We start from the raw sequence: 17,628 nt of genomic DNA on the forward strand, positions 1-17,628 counted from the left end.
AAAGTGATTCCAATACACTTTCATTCATCTAGACTTTGCCCTGTCAAAGAAAAAGAAATCCCAGGTGACAACAGAGCCTGTCAAAAATGTAAAATGATGAGGTAAACATCAAGTAAGCAATGACATGTTTGCAAATATATGATTTAAAAAGAAATAAATGGCACAGGATGAAGTTTCATTTTTCAACTAATCATATTTATCGCATGATTTTTTCCCCTTAAAGTAAAAAAAGTAAGTAGCTAGAAGTTTGTATGGTGTCCCGTTAACTTAGGAAAATTTTCTTAAAGAATTGTAACCAGAAGAAATGATACATTTTTAGATATTTGCAGGTTACTTGTTTCAGAAAAATGAGTGCCTCAGTACTCCATGTGAAGCAATATAAAATTCGAACAGCTTCTTTCCTCTATTAAAAATCTCTTTGGCTTACTGATCAGTCAGAAAAATTTTACTGAGTGCCTGCCATGTGCCAGGTTCATTGTAAAGATGCTGGGGATATGGTAGTGGGTAAAATCGAGTCTTTGCCTTCATGGAGCTGGTGGTCTGAAGGGGATAGATGAAAACCCATTTAATCATTTAAGAGATGTTTGTTTTTAGTAAAAATGCCACCCAGAAGCAAAATATTTCTGATGCAGGAACAGCTGTATTTCTTTTACATTTGCTGCTCCATGTGCTTGGGCAGCCTTATGAGAAACAGCTATCCCATAAATTCTTGATATCTACTACAAGAAGATATACTATGGTGCTCCAGGAAAGTCAATTACATGACGATTTCTTTAAGACATTTCCAGGTTATTTTAGGTACCAAGGGACCTCATTTACTGTACTTTGTGATCTTTAAAATGATGCTGAGATGATCTGTTAGATTTTTGGAGGAAAAACAAACAAAACATCCAGATCTAAATCATGGCCCTTCATTTTTAAGGATCTATGAGCCTGTTACAAAATGAGAAACCCTCATTTGACTGGCTTCCCCCATGACTCATGATCCCTCCTTTGCTTTTTGGAGACTAATGCTTCAGGTTGAAGAATCAGGAGTCTGCTTAATGCTAGCCTGTTCTAGAGAATATGGACACTTCAGATGGCCTCCTTGTGGCAGAAAAGAAGTGTCCTGCACACTAATAATATGACTCTGAGCTTTAGGTAAGTTTGGGTATATTATAACTTAAAAAGACTAATATGTAACAGTCAAGTCATCTTCTATATGGTCGCTTTTCTAGATTAGCAACTCTTCGCTTACTGCACAAAACAATAATTACAAAGAGTTCTGGCAAATGATTTGTGATTTAAGTTATATTCCTTTACTAAAATTATATAAAAATAATGTAAAATTACAAGTAATCAATTGATTTTGCCAAATATGCAAGGCATTTTAGTCAGAATTTCCCCTTAATCACAAGATTGAGGACTTGTAAAGGGTGCATCTCAGATGTCCTGTGGAATGTCTCAGGTCAGATTCTCTTCTTTACAACTTAAGACAGAAAAGTTATTTTCTTGTTAACTGGAGCCAACAGGAAAATGTGTCTCCTCCAAAGGTCGGACTGACCATGAACCTTTGTTAATAGCTCTGGGCAACACCAAAAGTGCACTATTTGATCTAATATATTTTGGAACCTCTTAAGAGTTGTCTAAGGTAATTACATTACTAGATCCTCCAAAGTGCCCTTAAAGGGGCTTTGAGAGCAAGGTGATCTTTTACAAATGCCCAATTTTCTGGCACTAGCAATCCCTCCTAAGAGACGACGAGCCACTGGGTGATACCCATGATACGTACTGCACATCTATACCAGGTATTTTCCTTACCTATCTTCTGAAGTTCAAACCCTACAGCAATTTAGGCTCAAATGTCTTTCCTTGGTATTCATACTAAAAACACCTCTAGAATGCTAGCTTTGACTAAACACTATAGAGCTCCTGATTTGGTCTTCTGGAAGTTCTCCTCGATTTATCTAATGAAGTACTTCAGTGGACCTTTTCCTTCTTGTGTTGTCAATAAGGTCTTCTCCATGCTTTTCCCAGTCAGACTTTGACAGCAGTAACAGGTGGAAAAACTGCTACTTCCAAACATTTTTCTAGTTATGCCATATTTTATCCTAATCAACATGCAGTAAAATGTAAACTGCCCCTGACAGAAGCTTTTCCATCAGTTAGTGGAATACTAGTTCACTCAGCAACTGTAATTAGCTTTCTTTCTGAAAATGCTGGCTACTTTCAAAATTCCTCAACTAACAACATGCTCTATTCTCTATAGCAAAGCACTCTCTGGGGCTTTTCTTTGAAAATTTTCAACCTAAGGATCAAAGGAATAATGCTTTTTTTGGGGGGGAGGAAGGACATAACATCCTTCCCTACTTAACGCTTTCTTTGTTTCTCACCACTCTCTGCTGTCCTACTCAGTCATTATCTCTACACAGACACTCTTTCTCCCACACTAGTGTTGTTAGTTTCAGCCTCTCCTCCTTACCTTACCCTTAAGTAGTATTTCTATCACCCACTCACTTTGAGGAAACAGTAACATTTGCTATATTCACCTGTTAGCTTGCTTTCTGCTGGGTCTGGTTTTTACTCTCATTGGGAGTCTCTGTCATCCCACTTCCCAACCCACCAAAAAAGACTCATGTACTGGTAAACTAATGAGTTGACAATACGAAAGCCAGGTTAAACAGAAAAACAAACAAACATACCATAAAGGCTAAAACCCTGACATAAATATTTTAATACTCTATATTTACTTATTTTCTAAGTCTATGTATATACATTTACTTCCCCCATTTGCAATGACAGGTAGTTTTGTGTTTCTTTTCTTCTGCCATTTACACTGTAGACCTTCATGTTGCTACAGAATTATTTTTGTTAAAAAATAGCTACATGATGTTCTATTTGAAAAGGGATCATGTCTACTTTCTTTTTTATTATAACCAACATTGAATGGCCATCTCTGCCTATGGCTTACTTATCCCTTAAACCCAGTGCCTCCTGCTGTTCTGGGGGCTGGAGTCCACTGAACACTTGTCTGGACCACTTTCCCTGGGTTGGAAATTCAGCTCTGCCATTTACTAGATAGTAATTCCAGACAGGTTATTCTGTGTCTCTGGTTTCAACATCTGTGAAATGGGTATGATAATAGTATGCATTTAAAAGGAATGTTATCATTAACATATAAAATACTTAGAACAGTTCAGCAAATATTAGTTATTGTTATTACCACTATTATAACAGAGATTCAAATCCTTGAATTTTAGCTTCTCTCACTTTTGAATTACAATAAATTATCAGGAGAGGGACTTCTGGCTTGGGAGTTATAAACATTTTTAGGGACTGGCCTTTTTTTCTATAGGGTTTGCTTAGGAGAGATTTAATGAGCTGGTGAGGGTTGCTGTCTTGGCTTTTCATAGAATGAAGAAATGTTCAAGATGTAGGTAAGGATGAAATTATAGCTAAATTCTTTTAAGAAAACTATTTCATAGTAACACCCACATCTTCCACCCTAAATCCTTGTGCTTTCAATAAAATCTTACTTCACTATTTATTGCTCTTGCCTGGAAGAACATGGCAGTGAAAGGGTATAAAGCCCTGACCGGGGGGTGGGGGCAGCTGTAGACTGGATGCGTTCATGGTGAGTCCCCTGCCTGAAGGCTGCCCTAGCGCAAGCCGGGCAACGCACTTACAAGCATTTGGGACTAAAATACTGACAATTTCCATGTGATTCTTTGCCACTTTTTCTAACATTGAGCTCCCCTCCTTGGCAAAGAATCACTTTGAGTTTTGGATATGCAGGACAGCCTTGCTCCGCTGGCCACCCAAGACTGTCACAGCACTTCCGTTTTCCTGGCAACAACTGCTTATGAGAGCGCACCCTTTGGAGGGTTTGTCTAAACTTCGTGTGCATGGAGACTCCGTTCTATTGTACATAGCAGGTGGGGAAGATGTGAGCAGATCACACTCCCAAAGGTGAGACCACACTGTCCTGAAGGAACTGGGAGTGTTGCACAGGTCTCTGAGTACATCTTTTGTCCTAGAGCTGCCAAAATAATCTGTTTTTACAAAGCAATGGCGCTCAAGACTAAAATTAAGGGAACAAAATGGGCAATAAAAACCTTTGAAAAATCTCCAAGCTTTTTACTAGAGTCATAATTTTCCCTTTAAACATTACATTTTCTACCCTCTGGCACAGGACAATGCCCTAATAATACCACTTATACACAGAGTTATTAAATGTGGGTGAGAGTGGTTTCAAGCCCTGCTGGGCACATACCCAACCTGAAAAGTCAGAGTAAAACAGAAAGCAGATGTAAAACAAGCTGGAGTCTTGCGATGGAGTCTGCCAGCAGTCATGCAGGCACTTCGTGGAAGCGCCTCAGTGACAGAGATGAAGCCTCAGGCAATAAGGCAGGATGATGCCAACTCGATACTGGGTATCTTAAGTGGGCCCCACATACCTAGTGACAGAAAAGTTCTTTAAACTCTCTGTCCTTTGCACTCGGGGACTAATTCAAACTTCATTCACGTCATGGAGGGGTCCAGAAAGAGAGGTGGGTGACTGTGGTGTCTCCTGCAGCACTGAACACACAGCCAGCCCTGGTCTATTTGGGGATGTTTCCTCCAGAGGCAAGATGGCAGGCGTAGGGCAAACAGGGCCCCAGAGCCATTTTCAGCTTAGGAGGGCTCCAGCTTACATGCCACATGCACTGGTCTTCTCAGACACTGTACTCTCCACCTTGGAGGTGCTAGAAGGGCATTTTTAGACAAGTCCCTGAAACCTGACCACATGTTATAGTGTTTTTTGCCTTTAAAAAGTCTCCAACAGCGCTACATGACTAAAATTTCCCATCCCTGATTTCTAACATTCATTGTGTACTACTTCCCTATGTACATTCAATACGTACTATTTCCCCATAACAAAATGTTAAGCAAACACTAAGGAACTATTGAGATAACTCTTCATGGAATTCACCTAGACTGCCTCATAAAGAACTCCGTGGTACTTTTATCCTGGTTGAGGAATTTCAAGCAAATCTAACTCTTGCAAACTAGCTAGTACCCAAAAGTAAGGTGAACCAAACAAAGAACAATGCCTCAAAATTTCCAGGGAAAAGCAATAAGGGAACCAGCAGAGAAGGATAGAAGACCTTATGCTATAAAAACAGATAAAGCCTCTTTTTTAAAAAATGGTATCAGGCACAAAAGCTCAGGATTTTTTAAAAGGCAATTTCAGAAAACAGATGGCATGAACAATTTCTATGTGGAGCATTAGATTTTTATAGAACTACCACTGTACTACGTTATACACCATGCCCCAGGCCAAGACGCGGTACGGCTAGCATAAGGGGAAATCCAGCTGCCTCAAGCTCGTGTGAAGAGTGAACGTGTTTTGGCAGGGGTAGTGCAGAAGTAGTGACAGCTTCTGTGCATCCTCCTTCTACTCGGTCTTTGATCGGCTTTCTTAAGAGCGTCACAGTTAAGATTAGTTCACTGTTCAGTTTGTTCATTTCCAGAAAGTGTCTCTTGGAGACTGTGTCTAATGTGGGTTTCTTTTCTGTACTTGGCTTCAAAGTCACAGGCAAACTGTGAGCTGTGCAAGAATCCAAGTACTCCGACAGACAGAAACCTTCCCAGATAATTCTGCTTATGCCAGCTAAACAACTTGCATCATTAAATAAACCATCCTCTGACTATGTTTATAAAATGTTATGTCTGCCTAGCAATGGGGCCTACATTACTTAAACATGAGAATGTAGGCTTATTCAGTTTACCCTGGCCTGCCGATGTCTTTGTTTTTTATCTGGTTCTATTAAAATAGTCATATGCCCTTCATGGAGAAATTGGTGTTATGGAGCAGCCATTCAGGTAATTGGAGGTGAGAGAAGCTTATTTAATAACAGCCTGGTGGTGAAACTTAATTCTCATATTATCGCTTATATAAAAACAAAAAAGGAAACAAATCCAAAGAAGTTGCAATTCTGTTGGGAGTTCTTAAGCCTAAGGGGGACTTGTGTTTTGGAGAAGCTGAGTTCACTGGAACAGTGAGCTTCCAAGCCCTACATTGTACATTTCAAACTCATGCTAGAGGCAGTTCATTTACATGCAAACAGGTATCCAAAAGGTGTCCTCAAAATGGCCATGATCATCATCTACATGAACCATGCTCCTGGCAACAATGTGGTTAACTTTCCTTGGTATGGGTGATAACACAGGCTTTTTGTGCCTAGCACGAAATAAAAAATAAAACACAGCCACTGCCCCCAAAGATCTTGCAAAAACCAATCCAAACTGCTACATAGGAAAGATCACTAAACATTAGAAAATGGTATCAAATTAAGCACTGATTGAGAGCACAAAGAATGGCTCGACTGCAAAACTGTACCCAAGGCAGTGAAGCCCTCTCTGTGGAAAGGACTTGCCTTTGGAAGAAATGTTCCTTTCTAGTGCAGAGAATCCTATAATCATAATCAAGGTCTTTTTTTTCTTGAATGGATGTGACAGTCTGCCAACCCACGTCAAAGAAAATAAAAGGACAAAACCATGAAGTCCTTTGGAGAAAAAAGGAAACTGTCCAACTTGCATCTGTGATAGCATGAGATCTATTTCATTTAAGGAATCACAGATCTTATCTTCAACTGATACAACATCAAAACTATTGCGTCCTGGGATTTTTTTTTTTCTTGTCAAGCTTTGTTGCGTACTATAGAAGAGTTAGCTGAAAAAACAGAGGTCACAAGTAGGTGGATGAGCAGCTCCTTCTGAGAGACAAACTATGCAAATAGGTCTTGACTATGCAGAGACTGACAGAAGAGAAGTGAAGAAAACATCAAGGGCCAACTGTGCACAGGTGTTCAACTCCCAAGACTGACAGAGAAGGGTTTATAGAAGGCTCCTGGGTATGAAATTTCTCCCTTGTCTTTAAATGGTTAGAGAATAAACACATTCCTTTATTTTCCTGTTACTCGAGTGTTGTCGATGGGAAAACAGTTAAAATGAACTTGAAAAACAAGACAAAACAAAAAGGAAGCTCAATATAAGTTTGAGTTCCATTGGAACAGTGTACATCCCGGTCCAGCTCCAAACTCTTGTGGGCAGTTCAACCTCACAAACAGCCATGTACATGTGCTGTGGCAGCTGTCAGGTTTTTAGTAGTAAAGATCAAGTGTAGTCAGCGCTATTATATGTGCTTACAAATAAATTTCTCTATGCAATAAAATTCAACTGAATGCCAATTAAAGTGAATTCCTAATCATAATCATCATTCATCCAATTGAACATGGAACCTTAGAGCTATGTCAGAATAAATATCAAACACTAATTAACATATGTGCAGCCTCGGAGAAACTCTCACTTCAATGACTTCTGGCTGGAATTGATCTAACTTCAAAATACCTCAATGCTCTCTTCCCTTCTCTTGTGTGAAACTGCGACATTTCATACAGCTTCTGTGCTAGCGTTCTAGAGGTTGGGCCTGACCTATCTATGTTATTTACTAAGGTTCAACTCACTGAACCTATTTACTTCAGCGTTATATATTTTTGCATACACAAGAGGTGAGGGACCTGGTTACACTTCAAGGGGAAATCTGTTTTGCCAAATGGGGCATTCAGATCTTATTCTTCTGGGTTCTGCTCCAATTGATCATGTCAGATAAAACTTCCCTCATTCAGAGATGAGAGCAGGTGCCTGCTCCCCCAGCACACGTATTTGGAATACTGAGTTGCTTTGGTCATATGATGATATGGATAATCTGCTTAAGCTAATTTGACAAGCAAGTGGCCAGGGTAGCAGAGTTAAGGGCTCTCTCTCCAGACCCATACCTAACATTCACAGGGATGCCAACTTCAACCCTAGGGCATGCCTGGGGAGAGGCAGGAAAGTGGTGCTATTAGCTGACATGAACCTAAGGATTTATAAAGTGCTGATTTTGAAATACAGATTGAGAAGGAGAACTGGAGAGGTATTATGCCACCTAAAATTACAGGGGAGAAAAGATGGCGGAGAGTGTATATTGCTGTTGCCCATTTAAACAATTTTGGTATCCTTACTCCACCCTCAACCCAAAGCAAGGTGAGGGAGTTCTTAGACTTCAAAACTTTGCTATTTGTTGGCAGGTAGCATGCTAGTAAGTGACCAGCAAATCAAAAGGTATTTCAATTATTTTCCCCACATGCTGCCTAGTAAAGAGGTAGCATCGTTTTGTTGTTATGGTATAGTGAAGTTTATTCAACACCAACAGACATTTGTTGTTGCTTAATATAGTTCAAGCCCTGTGCAGGGCATAGAAAATAAAAAAAAGGTGAAAAAACAGTTTCTGTCTCTGAGGGTTTTAATGAGACCAGAAGACACATAAGTATGTTAAACGCTATGACTCAAGTGTGTGTCCTCAGTGTGCTATGCAAACCAAGAGCAGTCAACTAGATCAGGGGAGAGAAAACAGTTGAGGCTAGAAATAATTAGGAAGAAAAATGGTATAAACTTGGTGACTATTTGTACATGACAGATAAAGTTTGAGGGATGGGGAAGAGTTTAGAAAGGAGGGATGTAAGGTGTCTCAGGCCAGATAGCCTGAAATGCAGGAGGAAAAGCGAAGATGAGGAAAAAATGTTTAGTCACCTGAATATAAATAGCAGCTGAACCTCAGAGTAGATGAAATCTATCTGAATTGTGAGGCAAAAATGAAATTCAGGGAAACACTAACAATTAAGGGGTAGAAAGAAGAAACAACCCCACAAAGGAGAAGGAATTAATATGGAGATTAGAAGAGAACAGAGGGAGATGGTTTCAACAGAGCAGAAGTGAGGGTGTATTTCAAGAGAAAGGGAGGGACCAGCAGCGCCAAGTACAGCCGACAGCCATTACATAAGAAAGATGGGAAAGCTTCCGGATTTCATAATCAGCAGGCAAGTTTAGGAAGAGGAATTTCAATTGTACATAGAAAAGAACCTACATTGGAGAGATTTGAGGTGTGGATGGGCAGTGGAGCCTGCACTTTCTAAAAAATTACATAAGAAGCTAGAGGAATAGAATGCTTAGCTTAATTTAGTTTTAATGTATGAGAAACTAAAACCATTAAACAGATGTAAATATTTTTCTAGAAAATTATTTAACATTTCAAACTTAGTGGCACAAAGTACTCACAGTTTTGTTTACTGCATTCTGTGATTTAAAAAAATGTCTATTGTAGTTATGCTTATAATTTTTGTGGCTAATGACTGTTCACGCATTTTCTCTTCCCCCACAGGTTAATCCTGCCAAAGACTTGTTATTTTATTAATTGGAAATAAAAGGTTTTGGTTTTGCTGGAGGAAGAAGGGATAAAAGCAAAAGAGAGACTGAAATTCCAGGAGGGGAAGGGGAGAACTGGCAGAGCCCGTTCCTGATGGTGGGATCATGGCTCTGCTTTGAACCCCCCTGACCTCTGATGTTTCAGGACGAGATGGGTAAGAATGGGTGTGGACATAGGTCTCCTTTCTTGGAGGAAGCGGGAAGTTGATGGAGTTTCTGCCTGGTGATCTCAATTTCATTCATCCAATAGGAACTAAAGTCTGCCTCTCAGAGTTAGGAGAGTGGGGTTTAGGCAAGAATTGAGCATGCTGTGAGGGACAAGCAAGGAAGGTGACTGAGGCCCAGCAGTGCTGAGTGCATGACCACGCTGGAGACGATGTGTGGCGGCATCAATGTTACTTTCTGGGTGTGACAGGAAGAGTGAAGGTGGACCGCTGAAGGACGGAGCCAGATTCACAGTTCCGCCAGGCTGGTGTGACTGAGGGATGCAGTACAAGCAAACTGAGGATGCTGCTAAAGAAACAGTTCTGGTGCTCCAGAGTGGAGACCACATTTCGTAGGGACCGGAAGCAGGTCAGGAGGGACCGATAAACAGGGAAAATGGAAGGATCTCTTTGTATTTCAGATCAGGTTTAGCAGCGGTTAACTAATGTGTGTGATCTTGCAATGAAAGACTCACGAGGTGTGGTGCTCTTGGTATGGAAACAAGGTAGAGCAGCGGCTGGAAGGCGTGGCCCAACAGAGCGAACACAAAGGCCATGGATGCTGAGAACCTGGTATTGTGAGCTGACTTACTTGGAAGAGGGTGGAGAATACATATGTTGAAATCTTCCAGAACAAAGACAAGAGCTGGGGTGGAAAGGCACCCAGTCAACGGATGTGACTAAATGATGAGAGATTCACCAAGGGTGGTGATAAGGTGTGTTGGAGGGTGGTTTGTGCATTAAAGGAGAAGACACTTCTACAGGGCTTTTAAAGCCAGAGAGCTCCTCACACCAGGGCCTGCTTCCATTAATATTTAAACACCCAGTGCCCGGGGGAAGTGAATTTTTCAGTCTTATACGTAAAAACAGAAATAATTAAAAAAAAAAAAAACCTAAATTAGTGTATTTTGTTTTTGATATAAAAGACATCATGTGCTGAAGTTATACATATTATTTATGATACTACTATACAGTTTTAGGCAAACAACATACCAGAAACTCCTGGTGGTGTCTTAATGAATTTTCCGTTAAAATGTCCAATAACTGCTTCACATTTTTCTGTTGATTCCATCCTATTTATCCATAAAAATAGAATGCATAAATACTGAGAGTCATTAAATGGGCTAATATATATGCAAATAAAACATCAGCAATTTTCCTCCAAATTCAAAGTCAATACGTTAAAACATTAGACATTATCTGTTATTGCATTGCATAAACAGGTTCTTAAATAATGAATCATGTAACATTGGCTTTTTTACAAGGTCTTCTGGATTACAACCTTGCCAAAAGTCAAAGAATTTTTCTTTAAAAAACAAATTAACCACTACATTGAAGCACCCTTCCTGGGAAGGGAGGGAAAAAATAGGGGGGAAGGAATGAAGGTGCTTTAGCTGTGTCTATAATATTTTGTTTCTTAAAAGAAAAATCAGAAGCAAAAATGGAAAAATGGTAATATTTGTTAAATTTGTGCAGTGGGTGCAAGTGGCATGTTATTGTCTTACTTTTCTAAATGTTTGAAACGGTTCATTTAAAAATCCAATTATTAACTTTATTGATGATAAATCAAATTTCCATCTCATGAGAAAAAAACACACAAATTTAGCTATGAAATAGAGGGACCTGATTATTATTTTTAAGCAACTCAAGAATCCTTAATGAACTTCTGAAAGATTTGAGAGAATGTAAACCAATATTTACATATAATTTAGGTTCATGGTAAAACTTGGAGTCTCTCTTCTTATTTTTTTATTTTTCAGTATAACTGCAAGAGCAATTGCTGATAGTGTAATAAGAACAGAGCAGCATGCTTACCTAGCAAAGCCAACACCACGACTTGTACCACTGGAATCACGCAGTATCCTCGTAGAAATCACCTGTCCAAATGGTTTGAGCATATTTTCAAGTTCTTGCTCATCCATGGACAGTGGCAAATTAGAAATATACAGGTTGGTAGGATCTTGTTCCTGTTGCTAAAACAGAATAGAGAACTGCCTGTTAACTTCCAACAGAAGATGAGATATTTATAATAGGAATAATATGTACATCAACACACCTTTTTTATTTACCCACTCTCTTTCCTCACGGCCCTTTAAAACATCACCTAGTAAGGTCATGAGAAGTACAGAACACCCAAACCGCCTTGGATAGTGTCAGAAGCTTGGACAATCTGTGTAGGTCACATGTGACCCCATGAAGCCATTCTTAGCAGATCTGGGAATGGAAGTGCTGGCAGGCACTGCTGGAGCTGGAGAGGATGCCCTCATGGAGCCACAACTCTCAGCTGCTTGCTGTGTTCCCCAAAATAACCACACTTGCCTTTGCTGCTATTTTTAGGAGTCCATTTAAAGCATACTATCAGGCAGGAAGCCACTGCTGCCAATAGTGCAATTTAGAGACAGATGAAGAAGGATTTTGGGCCAAGTTAGCTAGAGTTTAGAAGGGGCTTTTCCCAAATTCTCCCCTGCTCTATGGTAGAGTCCTTACTTATCAGTTCTGCATTGTGCTCACCAATGGAAAGAGAGCTCCTAAATTAAGCAAAACAAGAAAACTCAAAGCCATATAAAATGATAAATTCTGGGCAGAGCAAATTCTAGGCAAAGCTAAACTCAAGACTAGATGGAAGAAGGGGAATTGCTAAATTCTTGCTATTCAAAGAGTGACTGAGGAACCAGCAGCGACAGAATTACTTGGGAACTTGTTAGAAATGCACAATCTCAGAAGACTCCCCAGACCTACAGAATCAAAATCTGAATTTTAGCAAGATCTTTCACATGCATATGAAAGTGTCTAACTTAGATCATTTCTTACTCACCCATCCTTCCCTGAGGTAGAATCAGCTGAAACCAAAGGACAATAGTACCTTCCACAAATCCTTTCTGGCTAACTCCATCTCAAATCCTGGCTTATCTTGTAATGGTTGACTGGTTCCATGTCTGGTTAAATCCTCACATGGAGCACTATTCTCTGGGGTCTTATTTTCTGGAAGCCCAGAATTTTCCAGACCATCAATTTCTGGTTTCTTTGCACCCAAAAAATTCAGTCCTCAGTCTATCCCTTTCTTGTTGCATTTTACTGTAGGCTACAAGGAGAAACCTGGATGCATCCTCCACATTTAGCTCAGAAATGTCCCTGGCCCAGCATACCAGATCATTATAATTCATATTCTCCCTTCCACACAGTCCCAGGAATTAATTTTGCCAAACTTTTTGCAAACTTCAAAACAAAGGCCACCCTCCTTTCAATTGGCAATGGAAGTATCTTTAGAGTCCATATTTCTGCCAACAGTCTCTTCAAAGCAATCTAGGCTTTCTCTATCAGGTTCTTCACAATTCTTCCAGAATTCCCCCCTCATCCATTTAAAAAGCTGTTCCAACACACTGATATTTGCAAAAGCAGCAACACCCCACTCCTCTGGTATGAAAATCTGTTTTAGTTTGCTAAAGCTGCCAGAATGCAATATACCAGAAATGGACTAGCTTTTATAAAGGAGATTTATTTGGTTATAATAAATATTTTTAGTTCTTCAGAGAAAGGCAGCTAGCTTTCATCTGGGTTTTCCTGTGACATGGGAAGGCACACAGTGACGTCTGCCAGTCTTCCCTCCAGTTCTGCGTTCAACAACTTCCCCCTGGGGCGATTCCTTTTTGTATCTCCAAACGTCTGGCTCTGAGCTGCTCTGAGATCTGAGCTGAGGTGTGCTGATCTGTGCTGAGCTCCGCTGGGTTCTCTTCTGACGGCCCTCTTTTTGCCTCCAGCTAATTAAATTAAATGTCACTCATTGTGGAAGGCACTCACTTAAGCAATCGCAGACCTAATCAGCCATAGATAATCTCACCTGCTGATGATTTAAGTCCCCAGCAACAGAACAACTGGGCACCATCACTTGACCAAGTTGACACCTGAACCCAACTACTACAGATAAGCATAATGAATTTTTCCTAAGATCTTACTAATATGTATTTTTACATGTTGAACTAAATAAGCTTATGATTTTTGTGTGTGTTGTGCAGTTCCATGGAGTGTTTTAAAAGTTTTGATTCTAGTACCATACATACAACCTAAGATATCCCATTTTAACCACATTGAAATATGTACTTCAATGCTGCTAATTACTTTTACAAAGCTGTGCCACCATGCACTATCCATTACCAAAACTTTTCTATCGACCAAAACAGAAAGTCTGCATGTGTTTTATTTTTTATTTTATTTTATTTTTTTACAATAAACACTATCAGTAAAGCCATTAATTGATTTTTTAGCCTTAGGCAATAAAATAGCACACTCTTTGTAACATTATAGATTTCTAAAGTGCACAGTACTTTTAAAATTACATGTGAAGCATATGCATGTTTGAATTTGTATAAAGATTCTACATTCAAATAAGCTAGCATTAATTAAACCTGAAATGAAAATTTTCCTTTTTAAACAATCTGCAAGTAAAAGCAAACACTGACCTTTCATCCCATATTTATCTGTTAAGATAATAATCTGGTATCCTATGGGATACCAAATGCCCTTGTGTTCCCAAGAATTAAAGTTATCAAAGACTAAAAGAGACTATGGAAAGTTCAGGCCCCGTGATTTCCTGGTTCTGATGCAGGAAGGCAGCATGGAATCAGGCCAGTCCCAAAAGTCGACAGCAGTGGCTCCCAGCCCGAGTGCCGCAGACACTTAGGGGTGTGTCAGAGAGAAAATTAAAAATTTTTAAATGCTCAAGGGAAGGGTGAATAATTACTCTCATTAACTTTTCACAGGCTAAACAAAATGCCATTAGAGCTGACATAAATTCAGTGTGTTACCACCGATTATTTTACGCTGAGCAAAACCTTCTTTTGGCAATTACTATAAGATGTTATCTTTAATGTACAGAAATGGGAAAGTGATTTAACAATGTAGAATAATAATAGATAAAATATTTCAAAATATAGGGAAAAGCAATAAAAATGGTCTTAGGTGTTTAAAGTTTTCAAATCCTTTGGAGGTGAGGTGAGAGGGAAAGTCCTATCTCCTTATTTCCACGTAACCTCCACTAACCTCACCCACTTAATCGCACAGTTCCCTGAGTAGCCATCTCATTTCAGCACTAACGTCCCAGGGCGTCTCAGGGCGTCCTGAAGTTGTCCTTGGGTGCAAGACAGTACATGTTACTGTGGAAGTCTGGTCTGCAACCAACCAACAGAGACAGGGTCCGTTCTCCCTGAAGCTGGGTAGTGTGCCCTAATAAAGCCAACCGGCATTTATAATGCACCTCAGACTGTCTTTATGGATAATAATTATGCCTGCCTTCCACCAGCTTCTAGTTAGTTAGGGGAAACAGAAGCACAGGTAATGAATGCTGTAATAGAAATGTGTACAGATCACAGCTGAAAGACAGATAGGGGAGCTTATCTTAGTGAGATGAGGGAAAACTTCTCAGAAGGCTTGACACTGAGCTGGGACGGAGGAACAACCACAAGTCACAAGGCTTAAACCAGATTGTGAAAGGCTATCTAAGGAATCTGTAAATTTTGTCCGTAATTGCTTCTTCAACTTTTCCATTTAAGTACCAATAGCAGCAAGGGAAATGAATATGTATCCTGAAGAGCCTGCAGGCAAACGCCAAAGTGAGTTGCCAGAGCTAGAGAGTGTGTTCTTGGAGTCTTGTGCTTTACCTTTAAAAAGTCACACAAATTTTGTAATTTACTCCTTAACTATTTGTTTGTTTTAATATAGAAGCAATGTTTCTCAATAGCTTCAAGTAAACCACTACTTCAGAAGATAACCCAAACTTATCTGTAATCTCATGTACTTTGGTGGGTGAGGAGGGAGTGGAAGGGTACTGGGGTACTGAAAAAATCAGGAGTTTCTAGCAGTATGTAAGTAGGGGAGTGCCATGATCACACCTATCTTATTAGAGATGTTTCTGAATCATGCTTACTCCGAAAAGATTCAGAGTAAAGCTGGGAACTCCCTAAATAAAAAGTCTTTGGACAAAGTTAAGGCATTTAAAAAATGTTACATAAGAAAGATTTATTATAAATATTAAAATTATAATAAAAAAAGAAATGACTAATATTTAAGAATGTTCATAGGAGAATTTGTTATTTGTGAAGCATTTTCAAAAGGGATTGACCAAATGCAAATAGGTGCTTTCTAAATCTATGTTTCACTTGCTTTAATTATTAAAATATTTCCAAAAGTTTTTTTTTTTTTAACATGGGCAGGCACCGTTTCTAAAAGTTTTTGTAAGTTCTTTAAAGCCTTGATTCAACTTAAAGAAGAAAAAATAATTAAAAGTTCTAAAATCAGAATCCAGAAAGAAATTGAGTTCTTAAACCATTCTGTATTACAGTGAGATAGAATACACTCAATATCTCCTATGATTTTAACACATTTGCTTTCAATAGCAACAACGTTACTCAATTGTTAATATTATTTTTCTTTCTTTTTCAAATGGCCAACTTGTCCTGCAAATACAGCCCACAAAGACACGAGAAGAAGAAAACCCAGCTGGCAACACCGACCACAAAAATATCTAGTTCTCAGGATGTCCATGTATTCTAACTACCATACATGCATAGTGGAGGTGTCTCTTGAAAGAGTCTTGTTTAGTGCCTTAAAATGACCACTGACAGCCTTAACCCTGTTTTTTTTTTTTTTTACATGCAATGTCACGTCTGAAAAAACAATTATTCTGTACATTTTGGGTGGTCAGACATAAAAATGGGAGCCAACCAGCCTTCCTACGTTCCTAAGCATGGAAAGGGTTCCCAGCTTCTCTAACAAGTAGAAAATGAGATCCCGCATTGGCTGAGAGAAGGATAAACAGCTACTAATGTTCACTTAAGTAGAAAACTGGGGCTCAGAGGTCCTGCCTGGTGCTTTGCATTCGGTCATCATCTGAAAGAAATTAACAAAAACCTCCCTGTGCGTGTGGAATGGTTCCTAAAATGCAAGAAAGGGACTTGGCAAGAGGGCCAGACATCTGTTTTCTCTTGTACTGAATAGGTTCACCAACCAGAAGACTGCTGCTTATGAGCATATGACTGCAAAAGTGAGCAGAGCAGGGTGGTGGGCCTCTCTGTGCAGGGTGTGTGTGCTCGTATATTCCTGCTCGCTTGCCTGTCTGCTGAAAAAAAAATGTGCAAGCACATCACCTGCCAAACCCATATGATGATCTGTTGACTGCCCCCCAAGCAGGCCTTAGGAGGTACTGAAAGGCCACAAGAAATCATACTATTAACAGATATCACCAGTGTTGATCACAGTTTTATGTCTTTTTAGTTAGTTATCTGTTTCTTTTTCATCTCTTCATAGATTCTGAGTCTTTTATTTTAAACACACACACATTTGAAATATCTGTCAAAGCCCATATATATAAAGCAAGGGCCTTGAGCATTTTGGAAAACCTATTTGATGAATTTCATTGGGCTACTCAATGGACAGAGCTCAGTAAATATAATTTTAAATGTCCCTTTCTAGTTCTCATTATCTGACAAAGCACAGAAGAAAGTTTCTCTCTCATTTAATTGGCTTCTTTGACCATCGACAAAGCAAGCATCCAATACCTACCAGAGCCAGGTATCAAGCAAGGCAGTGAAAATTAAAACAAATTAAAAAAACAATTGCTCCTCTCTAATGCTTTCAATTTGCAGTTTTGAATGTTGTGGAATCCTTTATTGGCTGAGGTTATCAATTGTGTCAAACAGTACATTTTCTACCCAGAACTTCCCTAATTCAATGCTCTTTAAATTATTCTGATTATATAAGAAAGCAAGCCTCTAATATGTGGTATTGTGAATTTTTAACACCTTTCAGTGTCCAGATTAATTCACAAACGAAAGTGATGGGTGATGGGTCTCAACACACAGCCATGGAAATCAGACCTCTTTTAATAATTCTCTCCCAAAAAGTGTGTGACAGGTGCCCCTCAACTGAAGGGTGTGACGAACTGAAACCCATAGGTCTGTGGAGTCCTATAGAACAACAGACCCTCTGGCATTTAAGACACCTTTTGTAAATTTTTATGATGGAATGAAAAAGAAACCATGTCTAGGAAATTCAATCCCACTACAGGGACCCAAAGAAATTCATAATGCGCAGAACGCTGGCACACAGCCAGTCTCTGAATCTGTGTACCATTCCTGCCCTATAGATGACATGGGAAGGCATGGTT

The 17,628-nt window shown here is 39.4% G+C and overlaps 1 protein-coding gene across 9 annotated transcripts in view; it reads right to left on the bottom strand.

The window, feature by feature from the left end:
• The window catches only part of RBMS1 (RNA binding motif single stranded interacting protein 1), a 247,943-nt gene that overhangs the window by 17,173 nt on the left and 213,142 nt on the right, over positions 1–17,628 (bottom strand). For all 9 annotated transcript variants that reach the window (XM_077153984.1, XM_077153986.1, XM_077153983.1 and 6 more), the window contains 2 exons: positions 11,286–11,443; positions 10,464–10,543 (listed from right to left, as the gene is read on the bottom strand). In XM_077153984.1, coding sequence (XP_077010099.1) covers positions 10,464–10,543; positions 11,286–11,443 — 238 coding nt within the window. The remainder of the gene's footprint in view (positions 1–10,463; positions 10,544–11,285; positions 11,444–17,628) is intronic.

Source organism: Tamandua tetradactyla, chromosome 3 (genome assembly GCF_023851605.1).
Source record: "Tamandua tetradactyla isolate mTamTet1 chromosome 3, mTamTet1.pri, whole genome shotgun sequence".
Lineage (NCBI taxonomy): Eukaryota > Metazoa > Chordata > Mammalia > Pilosa > Myrmecophagidae > Tamandua > Tamandua tetradactyla.